This window comes from Populus nigra, chromosome 4 (genome assembly GCF_951802175.1).
Source record: "Populus nigra chromosome 4, ddPopNigr1.1, whole genome shotgun sequence".
In the NCBI taxonomy this organism is placed as follows: domain Eukaryota; kingdom Viridiplantae; phylum Streptophyta; class Magnoliopsida; order Malpighiales; family Salicaceae; genus Populus; species Populus nigra.
The window spans coordinates 20,564,889-20,579,052 of NC_084855.1; the positions used below are offsets into that span (position 1 = coordinate 20,564,889).

The 14,164-nt window shown below is 35.0% G+C and overlaps 2 protein-coding genes across 7 annotated transcripts; both read left to right on the forward strand.

Moving 5' to 3' along the window:
- The first annotated feature begins 211 nt into the window (after window positions 1-211).
- LOC133692172 (nuclear pore complex protein NUP133) lies at window positions 212-7,345 on the forward strand. 6 transcript variants are annotated; one of them, XR_009841839.1, is made up of 10 exons: window positions 212-465; window positions 724-851; window positions 917-2,743; window positions 3,023-3,744; window positions 3,820-3,972; window positions 4,912-5,248; window positions 5,532-5,569; window positions 5,701-5,873; window positions 5,983-6,050; window positions 6,704-6,770. XR_009841839.1 is itself a non-coding variant. In XM_062112909.1 (8 exons), the coding sequence occupies exons 1-8, from the start codon at window positions 335-337 to the stop codon at window positions 7,250-7,252; spliced, it is 3,918 nt and encodes a 1,305-aa protein (XP_061968893.1). In that variant the 5' UTR covers window positions 212-334; the 3' UTR covers window positions 7,253-7,345. The 6 variants fall into 6 exon arrangements, 2 of the variants coding, with proteins under 2 accessions (XP_061968893.1, XP_061968894.1); XR_009841840.1 differs by having other exon boundaries at window positions 5,710-5,873; XR_009841836.1 differs by having other exon boundaries at window positions 5,532-5,873.
- Window positions 7,346-9,623: 2,278 nt separating this feature from the next.
- On the forward strand, window positions 9,624-11,478 carry LOC133692097 (chlorophyll a-b binding protein 5, chloroplastic). The gene is made up of 2 exons (XM_062112788.1): window positions 9,624-9,859; window positions 10,646-11,478. Exons 1-2 carry the CDS (start codon window positions 9,714-9,716, stop codon window positions 11,295-11,297), a joined length of 798 nt encoding a protein of 265 aa, XP_061968772.1. The 5' UTR covers window positions 9,624-9,713; the 3' UTR covers window positions 11,298-11,478.
- The last annotated feature ends 2,686 nt before the right edge of the window (window positions 11,479-14,164 follow it).

Genomic DNA, 14,164 nt, shown 5'->3' on the forward strand with positions numbered 1-14,164 from the left:
ATTTAAAAATACTTTTATAACCAAAAAACAAATTATTTCTAACAATTGGAAACACAAGATTCGTGGTAGGGGGTGTTTGAAAGTATATAGCAATTACTTTTTAAAATGTTTTGTATTTGAAAATATGTTAATATTAAAATATTAAAATGATATAAAAAAATTAAAATATTTTTATTTTTTTTTAAATACTTTTAAAACATGATCTCTCCTCGACCCCTCTACTTCCGAGCAAAGTTTTAGGACTGTCACCTTTTTGTGATTTGAAGTCACAAAAAAAACCCTAAACCCTTCCTTCTTCACTTCCTCCCTCCCTCTCCGAACAGAAAAATAGAAAATGTTCTCTCCAGGAATTAAAAGATCCAGCAATCGAAAAGCAGCAGCAGCACCTGACAATAATTCAATCCCTAATCGCCCTGCCACCGGCACTCCCGCTCCTTGGGCTCCTCGCCTCTCAGTTCTCGCCAGGTAAATGCCTTCTGTCTTGTTAATGGCAGTGCTGTAATAAATTTTTTTAAGCTTATATTGGAATAAGGCCTTGTTTGGTTCTGTCTGGCATTGGGGGAGTCATTTAGTATATTATTGCACTTTGAGTGAAAAAATAAGGCCTCATTTCTTTGGTTGTATTACAAACGAGGGAATTTCAACCACCTTTTCGACCCTAGCTAACCAAAAGTAGGTTAAATAATTGATAATATTTGTTTTTGTGGTTGTTATGTGCATTAGAACTCAATTGACGAAAAAAAGTGAAGAAAAAGCTAGTGATGCTGATCCAATTAAGCCCGTGTATGTTGGAGAGTTTCCGGAAGTAGTTCGTGATGAACAAGCCAACTTTCTGCGCAGCCACATTCCTGGTAATGTTAGCCAATACGGCTTGTTTTTATTTCTTATACTACTTGCACTAACTGTTGATCTGCAGGTGGTGCATCTATATCTGGTGGAATGGATAAGGAGACGTGCCTTTCCTGGATCATTTGCAGAAATAGACTCTTTATCTGGAGTCACTTATCATCTTCACCTTCAAAAGATTGTGTTGTTCTTCAACTTCCTTTAGATTGTTTAGATGATGGAGCTCATAGCAATAGCGGCTATCACGGCACAAATTGGCTGCTTTGTTTTCTCAACTGGGATCCCACATCCAGGGGAAGGAATAAAGCTGTACAATGTTGCAAGTCTGCTGGTGTGGTATTGTGTAACCAAAAAACTCGAGCTGTTACATACTGGCCTGACATTTACAATGAAGGCAGATCTGTTCCAGTTACTTGTATGTTGTCTTCTGATGAATCGGAGGTGACTTCATTCTCTGTTGATGGGAAGAGCACCCCTAATCGGCGGTCTGCAATTAATACAATGGGATCCAATTCTTTTAACTCTTTGATTGCTTGTGCACGTCCTGCTAGCCAGCATGTTTCTGTTGCCTTGGCTTGTAGTTCCAATGGTGAGCTGTGGCGCTTTTATTGCACCCCCACTGAAATTCAATGCAGTAAAGTGTATCAGGACACATTGTATTTATCCTCCCATGGCAGTGATGGTAGTCAATTTGTCAGGAGCAAGGGCTATCCAAGGTCACTCATCTGGCGGTTTTCACCCCATTCCATGGACGATTCTGAACGGCAGTTTTTTTTATTGACTGATCATGAGATACAGTGTTTCAGTATAAAACTTCATCCTGATTCAAATGTGTCAAAGATGTGGTCTCATGAAATTGTTGGCACTGACAGTGATTTGGGCATTAAAAAGGATCTGGCTGGTCAGAAACGCATATGGCCTCTAGATGTACAGGTGGATGACCATGGCAAAGTCATCACAGTTCTTGTTGCCACTTTCTGCAAGGATCGTGTAAGCAGTTCCAGCTACACACAATATTCTCTTCTGACCATGCAATATAAGTCAGGAGTCAACATTTCTTCTGATGTACATGAAAGGGTTTTGGAGAAAAAAGCCCCAATCCAAGTGATAATCCCAAAAGCAAGAGTAGAAGATGAAGATTTCTTATTTTCTATGAGACTTAGAATAGGAGGCAAGCCTTCAGGCTCAACACTAATAATTTCTGGCGATGGAACAGCAACAGTCTCCCATTATTTTAGGAACTCTACGCGTCTCTATCAGTTTGATCTACCTTATGATGCAGGAAATGTTCTAGATGCTTCAGCCCTTCCTTCTACAAATGACGGTGAAGATGGTGCATGGATTGTATTAACTGAGAAGGCTGGAATATGGGCAATACCAGAAAAGGCTGTTGTGCTTGGTGGAGTTGAACCACCTGAGAGAAGCTTGTCGCGTAAAGGGAGCTCAAATGAAGGGTCTACACTAGAAGAGAGAAGAAACCTCACGTTTGCAGGCAATGTTGCTCCTAGAAGGGTAAGTTCTGAAGCAGGGGATTCTGGTGATAGAAAAAAGGCTGTTATGAATAGGATTTCACGCCGAACTTCGCACGATGAAGAATCAGAGGCTTTACTTGGTCAGCTTTTCCATGATTTTCTGTTAACTGGGCAAGTCGATGCCTCATATGAAAAGCTTCAAAGTTCTGGGGCTTTTGAAAGGGATGGAGAAACAAATGTTTTCACCCGCACAAGCAAATCGATCATTGACACCTTAGCTAAACACTGGACAACCACCAGAGGTGCTGAAATTTTGGCTATGACCATGGTATCTAACCAACTCATGGATAAGCAGGAAAAGCATCAACGATTTTTACAGTTTCTTGCTCTATCAAAATGCCATGAGGAGCTATGCACTAAACAGAGTATGATTTATTGCATATTTCAATTACTTCTGCATACAAACTCATGCATGCATGCACACTCATATTTTATTTTTGATTATTGTGTACATGAAATGTTTTGAGACTTGGAGAGCTCATTTATTGTCATTTGCTCTTGCTTGTGAAGCTGTCCCAACATGGGGCTCCATGCATATTTATGGTGAAATTTCTGGGGGCTATGTCTTTTCGACCAGTTCTGTTAAGTAAATGAATCATGGATAATGGCACATGGCAAACCTAACAAGAACTTTATCTTAGCAGGACAGTCTTTGCTAACAATCATGGAACATGGTGAAAAGCTTTCTGGAATGATTCAACTGAGAGAACTGCAAAACACAATTAGCCAGAACAGGTCAAATATGAGCGGCTCCCCACATTCCAGTTCAGAAGCTCAACCTTCAGGTGCTCTATGGGATCTAATTCAGTTAGTTGGTGAAAGAGCCCGCCGCAATACAGTTCTTCTCATGGACAGAGACAATGCTGAAGTGTTTTACAGTAAGGTTTCGGATCTTGAAGAAGTATTTTATTGCTTGCACAGCTACTTAACATACCTAATAAATGAAGAACAGCCTCATGAGGCTCAGATCAAGAGGGCTTGTGAACTCTCAAATGCAGTTGTGTCTATAGTTCGTTCTGCTATGCTCTATAGAAATGAGCACCATATGTGGTATCCACTATCCCAGGGCTTAACATCTTGGTATTGTCAACCTGTTGTGCGGAATGGGCTGTGGAGAATTGCTTCTTTCATGCTTCAGCTGTTAGATGGAACATCTGAACTCGAACTTTCTGCAAAATCAGATTTATGTGCTCATCTAGAAGTACTGGCTGAAGTTCTACTTGAGGCATATGCTGGTGCTGTCACAGCTAAAGTTGAGCGAGGAGGAGAACACAAGGGGCTGCTAGATGAGTATTGGAATAGACGGGATTCCCTTCTTAACTCCCTCTACAAACAAGTGAAATATTTTGTGGAAGGCGGGCACCAGGTTAATCTCTTTACTTTCTGTAACTTATGATCATGAAGTTGAATATTTATGGATCTTTGAACTGTCTCCTTGTAGGTTTTAAATGTAAGAACTGATGAGCCAGATGAGGAAATCCTTAGAAAGCTAACTTCAAATTTGTTGTCCATTTCAAAAAGACATGAAGGGTACAATACTATGTGGAGTATATGTTGTGACATCAACGATTCAGCGCTGCTCAGAAATCTTATGGTACAGAGATTATTTATATTTAAATGGTTTCTGTCTTGCTCCAAGTGTGGTAGCTGCTAAATATTAGGTGCCAGTGTCATTAGCATTGATGTATTTTTTTAAGTTTTGAAAGAGGCATGTAACAATTGGTACCTAGACAGATCAAATTTTTAATTCTATCTTGCCAGAACTTCTTGTTAGAAGCACATGCATGAAAAAGTCTTTCTGATTTAATGCGTCAAAGTTGAGAATGTCAAACCTAAGCAACATAAGCTCTTTGTAATTAAAGTGTGTCAAAAGCTTTACTGACAGGATATTTTTTTCCAAAGTATTTATTGATTCTATCAGATAATAGTTCAATGTTTTACACATTTAGTATGGATTGATAGAAATCTCTCTTAAGAGATCCATCATCAATCTAATTTGGTCATGCAGTTTGAATAGACAGATGTCACAGGCAAGCTCACACACATGCACAGGCACGATGCATGTTTATGTGTTGTGCGGCAATTATATTTTACCTGTATGCTGTTGATTAAGAAATTTCAGAAGTGTTAGGTGAAAGATTAAAAAAAATGGTAACTAAATGGAACAAGACTCCGTTTCCATTTCCTTATTATTATTTTTTTTTCATTTTTTTTCAACTATTTTTTTTTATCAGAATGGCATGATATGTTATCTTTCTTGGAGAGAATAAAAGTTTTTAAACCTGAGAAGTGTGGATTCCTCCTATAAGTTTTTGAAGGCAATGGGTATGTAAGTGGAATTTTGTTTGCTTGTCTTTGCCTTTCTATATGGTCTCATGTCTGTTCTTATGTCTAGAGATAGATAAGAACTACATACTCATTGTATGGTTTGCCGATTCTTTTCTTCTGCTTTCCCTCCTTTAAATTTTATGAATATTACATTATCTTGTTTCTTTGTGGAGATTGATCTTTTACTTCATTTTGTTTTGCTCAGCACGAGAGCATGGGACCAAAGGGAGGTTTCAGTTATTTCGTGTTTAAACAACTGTATGAAAAGAGGCAAATCTCAAAGCTTCTAAGACTTGGAGAAGAGTTCCAGGAAGAGCTATCTATTTTTCTGAAGCATCACCGAAATCTGCTGTGGCTTCATGAATTGTTTCTGCATCAATTTTCCTCAGCTTCTGAAACTCTTCATGTATTGGCCCTTTCTCAAGATGAGACCTCAATATCAGAAGCTGAAGAGACCACAGACCATGTGCAAAACAGATTTATAACCACATTGGCAGATAGAAAGCGTCTTTTGAACCTCTCAAAGATTGCTATCATGGCAGGTATGACCTACTTGTTTAGTTCATTGTTGTCTCGATTTTTTTTTTAAAATCTCTTGATTTTCTCAAGTTTCAGTAAATGGGGTAATTTTCAAAATCATGCAACCTTGAAGTTGGTTTCTTTCATGGAAACTGCCAAGTTGAGCCAACTTGGTGATTTTAGACTCTTCTATACAATCGGTGTCTTTATGTCTAATAATAAAAAATATTCGCAAACACTGATCACCTCTTTAATGAAGGTGCACTTTAATTGATTTCTTTTTTATGAGGCTGTCCATATCTGCAGATTAGTTCGAGGATTCTTCTCTAATAATGGAAATAATGGTACTTGTTATGCAATACTGTAGTCATTGCAATACTGTAGTCGTTATTTTTGTTTTTTGTTTTGAGGGTTTTCGGTCTTTGATTTCCTAATCAGTTTTATATATCTGTTCCCTCTGGAATCTCTTGCTAAGCTAATTCAGGAAAGTTTTCAAGTGACATTTGTAAGAACTTTGTGAGTACTTTCTTGCTAATTCTTACCACGCTGATGCTGGGCATTGATGACATTAAAGACCATATGGATTTTTACTGGTTAAGCTTTGTACCATCCCAGAAAAATAAGGAATATCAAGCCTGGGTGTAGAAGGTGCTTGATTGAAAATAAAAAGTGGTTGAATTTTTTTTTTCTTCTTTTCATTTGGCATGTTAAGTTTTAATAAAATGCATTTTTTTTATATGAAAAAAAACATTAGCAGGTAAGAATACTGACTCGGAGACAAAGATGAAGCGAATTGAAGCAGATTTGAAGATTTTGAAATTGCAGGTGTGCTTTGTTTTGTGAATGATTTTTGTTGCTATTGCCATGTTTCTGCTCTTGTTAAATGATCTCCCTTGTGACTCGTTGTTCTTTAGCAGAGAAGAAATCATATTCACAAATTTTGTACCCTGTACTTGTTGAGGTGCTGCCATTAGCTTATTACTAAACTGTATCACAGGGTTCATTGTTAATGCTACGCTCATAGATTCCGATTCAAGGAGGGTCTACTGGGATCCTTATACTAATCCCTTGATTGCATAGCAAGAACCACAATCCCTTATTTAGTGAAATGGGTGATTCTGGCCAGAACCAAAATAGCCTGTTGAATTTTGAGCTGTTTTTTCCATTTCATTTGTAGAGTGCTGGTCTTCAAATGACATCTAATCTTAATTTGTATCATGGATTTTTATAGAAAATACAAGGGATGCTTCTTTTCTGAAAGAATCTTTCCTGAAGGTGCAGCTTGGGCTGATAGAAGCCATTAAATTTACCACTGTCATCAACAACTTTTGATTTTGTTATAACTTAAAGAAAACTAGTTGATTATATGCGAACTCCTGGGCTGCTCAAACTACTCTACGATGAACTTGCATGTGTTTTTATTTATTTATTTAACTTTTGTATGAGCTCCAGCAGACCTGACCTTTCATTACATGCAGGAAGAAATTCTGAAAGTACTTCCTGCCAATGAAGCAAATCAATATGACGGACAGAGGCTCTTCCGTCCTGAAGAGCTCATAGAGCTGTGCTTAAAAGTTCAAAACCCAGAGCTTGCATTGCGGGGCTTTGATGTGTTTGCATGGACTAGCTCCTCATTTCGTAGAAGTCACAGAAACCTTCTGGAGGAGTGCTGGAAGAATGCTGCTGATCAGGATGACTGGGGTCAACTCCATCAAGCATCTAAAGATGAAGGGTGGAGTGATGAGGAAATCTTGCAGCAACTGAGAGATACAGTGCTCTTCCAGGCATCAAGCAGTTGTTACGGACCCAACGCAGAAATTATCGATGAAGGTTTTGATGCTGTCTTGCCATTGAGAAAAGAAAACTCTGAAGTTTCGGCATTGGAAGATTTGGATTTCTCTGTAGAAGCAATACTGATGCAGCACAAGGATTACCCTGATGCAGGAAAGCTAATGCTGACAGCAATCATGTTAGGAAGTGTACATGACAATTCAAAAGTAGAAGAGAATCCTTCTTCAATGGAGTAACTGACATTGTTGCAGTTCATTCCTATGGATTTTTGTAGATTGAGTAATAGAATCTGCAAAACATTATTAATATTCTAGTCTGAAGTTGCGCCATGCTTTGTTCAATCCAATTCAGCTGTATATTTATTGGTCGGGATTGTTTTTTAGTTAAAGTATTATTGTTTTTTAAAGTATTTTTTATTTGAAAATGTATTATTTTTTTTTATTTTTTAAAAAATTATTTCTAATAGTACTGTATTAAAGTATTTGAAAATACTAAAAACTTATTAATTAAAAATTAAAAATTAAAAAAATAATTTTTTTCTGAAAATTGTTGCGGAGTTAAGAGCTCCCCTGAAGTGGGAAATGGGAATTCGGGCCTCCCCTGGGTTCTGGTCTGCGTGAAAAACTGTAGGAGGTATACACGATGCTCTGGGATCCATGACTTTTTACAGGTTTTTTTTTTTTGTTAGAAAAACACCAAATCCTCTTTTAAAAGCACTCGAAAACCATCAACTTGTTGATGCTTTCATAGTTAAAAAATATTTTCGAGAAAAACACGTAAATAATTGGATTAAACATACCATTATTATCTGAGCAAAATACTTTGAAACCAGTTTACATGCAAAAGAAAGAGATCAAAACTGGTGATGACATATCCATAGGCATGGATTCAAGCGGTTATATATGAATATACACTCGCAATTTCAAGTCTACCACCATGAGTTTTCAGTTCTACTACTGTTACCGTCCTGGGTTTTTGTTAGCAAACTTAGCATAAACAAATAATAATAATAATAATAATAATTGTATGAACAAGGACATAAAATAAAATCAGTTGGATCAGATTCTAACCATTAGTTACCATTTTTTAATTTGCCTATGAACCTTGCCTCAAAGTGTATATTGTTGGCATGCCTATGCTGAGAGTCATATGACTCATTTCTATTTTTTTAAAAAAAAAACTTAAAAAGAGATATTAGGCCTAACTAATATTTTTCTAGTAAAAAAAAATTAAATCGTGTGAGAGTTAACCTGAGATAACTTGGTCAACTCAATGGGTTCAAACGACTGGTAAAAACATAATTTGACTTAAAAAATTCAAGAAAACATCTTAAAAAAAAAATATTAAGACAACATATTATATCGACTTGAGTCAACCTGAGTTAACTTTTTAAATTTGTGACTCGGGTCTTGAGATTATGATAACTTTATATAAAACAAATCAAAATAAATTATGAATTTCAATTTCCAATGTTAAAGGATGAATCTTAAAAAAAAACTAAAAAAAACTAAAAAAACAATCCAAGTTAAACCGAGTTAATCTGTCAAATCCATGATCCGGGTCGTGAGATTAGGATAGCCCCATAGAAAGTAAATTCAAATACATTATGAAGCCTAATTCCCAAATAATCCAAGGATGAAATTGAAAGAAAATTCAATTGTAAAAAAGAACACAATAAACTCGAGTAAACCCGCCAAACTCATGACCTGAGTCAACACGGGTTAATATTCTAAGCCTGTGATCTGGGTCATGAGACTAAGATAATCATATAGAAAGCAAATCAAACAAATTATGAAGTTTAATTCTCAATAAGCTCATTGTTGAATGATAAAATTAAAAAAAAATTAATCTAAAAAAGAATATAATAAAACGATCTGAGTTTACTTGAGTTCATTCGTAAAATTCATGAACCAAGTCATGAGACAAGAATAACCTCATAGAAAACTAATCGAATTAAATGATAAATTCTAATTTTTAATCAATCCAATGTTGAAAATATTGAAGGACAAAACTAAAAAAATAAATACTAAATAAAAAAACAAAAAATTTCAAGTCAATTAGACTCCTGTTAAACCCATAATATGAATCATGAGACTAAGATAATAATATAAAAAATAAATCATAATAAATCACGAAAGTTAACTTCTAATAAATCAAATGTAAAAAAAAAGGATTAAAATTACTGTTGCAATTGCACTGAATAATAATTTGTAATATATTGCAAAGTAAAAACACCCCCTTTTTAATTTTTTTTTAATATTAATGTTAAATGGCTGGTTTGACATCTTTATTAGCCATTTCCATGTAGAATTCTTTTTTTTTTTCCTGTCTATTTTGTTTTCATCGATCGAGGAGCATTAACCACCCAAATAAATCTTTTGTTTTAAATTTAATCTCTATATAATATAATGTGGCTTGCATCGATGATAAGCACCCCACCAACAAAGATCTTTCAACTCCACATGGCATAAGAGTAGCCTATATTTTCTTGGAAAAAATCGACATGGAAATCCACATCCTATCCAGTAACCAATGGGATACCGCTGACGTGTAGATTTCCTCATCCACAACATCTTGTCATTTCTTATACATCTCCCCTCTTCCTGCGTTGATTAGCATCTACAACTCAGTCAGCCTTGATAGAGTAAGAGAAAAGCAGAGCTAGCGACTTAGAGGCAGCATTAACAAAGAAGAGTCATGGCAGCCTCTGCAATCCAACAGTCTGCATTTGCTGGCCAGACCGCCTTGAAGCAACCAAATGATCTTGTCCGGAAGGTTGGTTCCTTTGGTGGTGGTCGTGTTACCATGCGCAGGACTGTGAAAAGTGCTCCCCAAAGCATATGGTGATGTTTCTGGTCTCCAGCTAGTAAATAATATCAGTATTATACTATTTCTAGTTCTTACAAATCAAGAAAAGCACCTCTTTGAATGCACTGATACTTTCTTAAGTAGTTCCTTCAATTTTGGTCATTTTCATATAGGTAGGTCGGTAGGTCTGTAAATATTCTTGAACTTTGAAAGAGAGTAAGAAAATCACTAATACCTAGAAGTCACTCTGTCTTGGAAGCAAGTTGTCTTTGTTTTCTGATTTCCCATCTTCTAAATTCACAGAAAAAGAAGAAGATTTCCCATCCATTGCTACCAAGTTGTTTAGCAGTGTCACTAGCATCATCGAGCATTGTAGCTACACATTCACTAGCATGCTAGCTTCTACTATCAGCACGTTGTTCATCAAGACATGTTTATTTGAATAGTGGATGGTGTAACAAATTAATGGCTTCGGAAGAGGCATAATGAACAATCTTTACGTGAACTGACTCTGATCTTGAACTGCTCTGACTTGTAGACTTGTATTGTCATTAGAGCAGTGGTTTATGATGTTTGAAAAGTTGGAACAATTAACAATCAGAGAAAAAGCAGGTCACCAAGAGCATGATCTCTGAGCTCTAATCTTGTACGGAAATTTACTTCAAGAAATTCTTAACTTAAAGAAAGGGGACTGTGAGACTGAGCCTTAGGAAGATGTTCACCACCACATTTTACAGCTTGTTCTAAGATCTACATTTTAGGTTCATTTCAAACCAAGTAATTGCAATAAAAAGCTGACCACATGGCTGATTATAAAACAGGTATGGCCCAGACCGCCCAAAGTTCTTGGGTCCATTCTCTGAGCAAACCCCATCATACCTGACTGGTGAATTCCCTGGTGATTATGGATGGGACACTGCTGGTTTGTCTGCAGATCCTGAGACATTTGCCAAGAACCGTGAGCTTGAGGTGATCCACAGCAGATGGGCCATGCTTGGTGCACTTGGATGTGTCTTTCCTGAAATTCTTGCAAAGAATGGTGTCAAGTTCGGTGAGTCAGTTTGGTTCAAGGCTGGAGCTCAAATCTTCTCAGAGGGTGGCCTTGATTACCTTGGCAACCCCAACCTCATCCATGCTCAGAGCATCCTCGCAATCTGGGCTTCCCAGGTTGTGCTTATGGGATTCGTTGAAGGGTACAGAGTGGGTGGAGGGCCACTTGGCGAAGGACTTGACCCCATTTATCCTGGCGGTGCCTTTGACCCACTGGGCCTCGCTGATGATCCTGATGCATTTGCAGAGTTGAAGGTGAAGGAACTCAAGAACGGCCGCCTCGCAATGTTCTCAATGTTTGGATTCTTCGTTCAGGCCATTGTCACTGGAAAGGGTCCTGTTGAGAACCTTTTGGATCACCTTGCCGATCCAGTGGCCAACAATGCTTGGGCATATGCCACTAACTTCGTTCCTGGAAAATGAAGAAACTCAGATAGTTGCCTTGTAGCTTGTGACATTAGTAATTAGTCCTTGTGCTTTTGTTGAAAACTTCTGGTTCTGGACTCCACCAGTACTTGTGATTTCAGCAGTGGATATTTTACATGTATCGGAAAAGTACTGTATCCCCTTTTCACTATGAACATGAGACTCTTTTGTGCTTGAATCTACTTTTTTTAGTTGGATTTGTGTCGTGGATAAGTTGTTTTAGATAAAAACAAAAATAAGTAACAGTTCCATTATCACTGCCAATCAGAGGGGAAGAAGTCTTCCCTCTGCAAACAACAACAATATATATATATATATATATATATATATATATATATATATATATATATATCCTCTAGCGCCATGATGTTACCAGTCTTGGCTCATTTTGCTATGATCCCGCTGAAGTTAGGCACATAGCATTTTCTCATTTGTTTCTTGTTACCTACGAAACCAGGTAAGCTTACAAAGCATTCAAGTAATCAAAAAAAAAAAAAAAACCTAGAAAAGGTAAGATTAAAAAAAACTAAGTCTCCTAGTTATATTCATGTAGCCAAAGATATATTTTACTATTTATTGTTAGTATAATTAATAATTTATGCTTGAAAAAAAAAAACAATGAACTAAGTTTTAAGGTTATATTATCTTTTCACCATGACATAAATATCTTTAACATGTTGCATGAGATTATGTCATTTTCTTTTTTAATTTACAGTGCAATTACAAATTTAGTATTGGAATAAATAATTCTAAAGTTTTTGACTTAGGGGCGTTTTTGTTTTATTTTTTTCAAAATAATGCAATTCCTTTAACACCATTTGAGACAAAAACAATATAACTTTCTTGTAAGAGTTTTTTTGGTCATTTTACATAGGTTTACTGTAGATTTGAAGGTTACTTGAGGGTATTATTATAATAATTGTATATTAAATATTATTTTAAAAAAACATGTTGTCACATGCTTTACATGCGCCAACGTGTTGACAATTCTTACATCATTCAAGCAGTGTGTGTTGAGTTGTCTGGCCACTAAATATCATCTTCTGGAATGGTGTTGGGTAGATCGCAAGGTCCTGAACATGGTGGTGCATGCGAATGTACCTAAGGTATTATTGGTTTGGCATCAAATACCATTTTTTTTTCCTTCTTCTCCTCTCTCTCTCTCCTACTCAAATTTTGTGTCATTCCCTCTAAAATTTCAGAACAGCTTTTACAATTTTTTCTCCTTTACATTTGGTCTTTATGCTTTTGAACACTATTTTTTTAATAAGCTATAAAATTATAAATGCTTTTCAATTTCACCCCATACTATTTTTTAATCTATAAATAATATTTCAAATTATAAATGTTTTTCGATTTCACCCCTCCCATTTTTAAATATATGAATAATATATCAAATTACAAATGTTTTCTAATTTCACCCTCTATGGTTTTTTTAATCTTTCAAATTTAATTCTTATTCTTTTAATTGTTATTTATTTTATTTGATATTATATTTAAAATGATTGTTTTTTTCAAATTTCATCCTCGAGTTTTTTTTCTACCAAATTTCATTCTCATTTTTTTGCTATTTTGTTTTTCTTTTTCAAGGTTTTTTATTGATATTTTTCACCGACTTCATCCTTCAAAATTATGTTGGTTGAGAATTAAACTTCTTGATTAAACCCGGGTCCAAGATTTCATAAGTTGTGAGTTTTAAAGGTTAGACCAGGTTTAAAAGGTTCGTCCGAGTTCACTTATTTTTTTTTTCCTTTTTTAAGGTGATGTTTTTTTTATAAATTTTTTTTTATCCCTTTTATGTTTTTTTATGTTTTTTCTAGTTTTCCTATCATTATTTTTTGATTTTACCCCTGTCATTTTTTAATTCCTGAATGATCCATGAAATTACGAATGTTTTTTAATTTCACCCTTATCATATTTTTTTATCATTCAAATTTGATTCTCATTTTTTTAATTGTTATTTATTTTTTTGTGTTCATTTTTTTTAATTTCATTCTTCTTAGGTTTTTTTCTATCAAATTTTAACCCTATTTTTTCTTTGCTCTTTTTGTTTCCTTTTTCAAGATTTTTTAATAATATTTTTCACCAATTTTATCCTTTAAAATTAAATAGGTTGATAACTAAACTTCTTGATTTAATCCAGATTCAAGATTTCACGGGCTATGACTTTTAGAGATTAAACAAGATTTAGGAGGTTTGTCCGAGTTTTTTTTAAGATGATGTTTTTTGTTTATTTTTATCCTTTTTTTTTGTTTTGATTTGTTATTTTTTGTGATTTGCCTTTTATTGAGTTCCCCCTTACAATTTGTTTTCATTTTAGCCCCCTGTCATTTTTTAATTTATGAATAATCTATTGAATTATAAATGTTTTTCAATTTTACCCTTATGATGTTTTAATATTTCAAATTTGGTCATCATTTTGTTAATTGTTATTTATTTTGTCTATGATCATTTTAATTCTTTTTTCCCAAATTTCATCCCTTGTGCTTTTTCCTATTATTAATATTTTTTCACCGACTTCATCCTTTAAAATTAAATTTGATGAGAATTAAACTTCTTGATTTGACTTAGGTTTAGAATTTCATGGGTTGCGAGTTTTAGATATTAGACCAGGTTTAGGAGGTTCAATTGTGTTAGCATGTTTTTTTTTCCCCTTTTTTAAGCTGGTTTTTTTCTATTTTCTTATCCTTTCTCAATTTCACCCCTACCAATTTTTTAATCTATAAATAATATATCAAATTACAAATGTTTTCAATATCACCCTTATGATTTTTTTATCTTTCAAATTTGGTCATCGTTCTATTAATTGTTATTTATTTTGTTTGTGTCATTTTATTTTATTTTTCAAATTTCATCCTTGCACT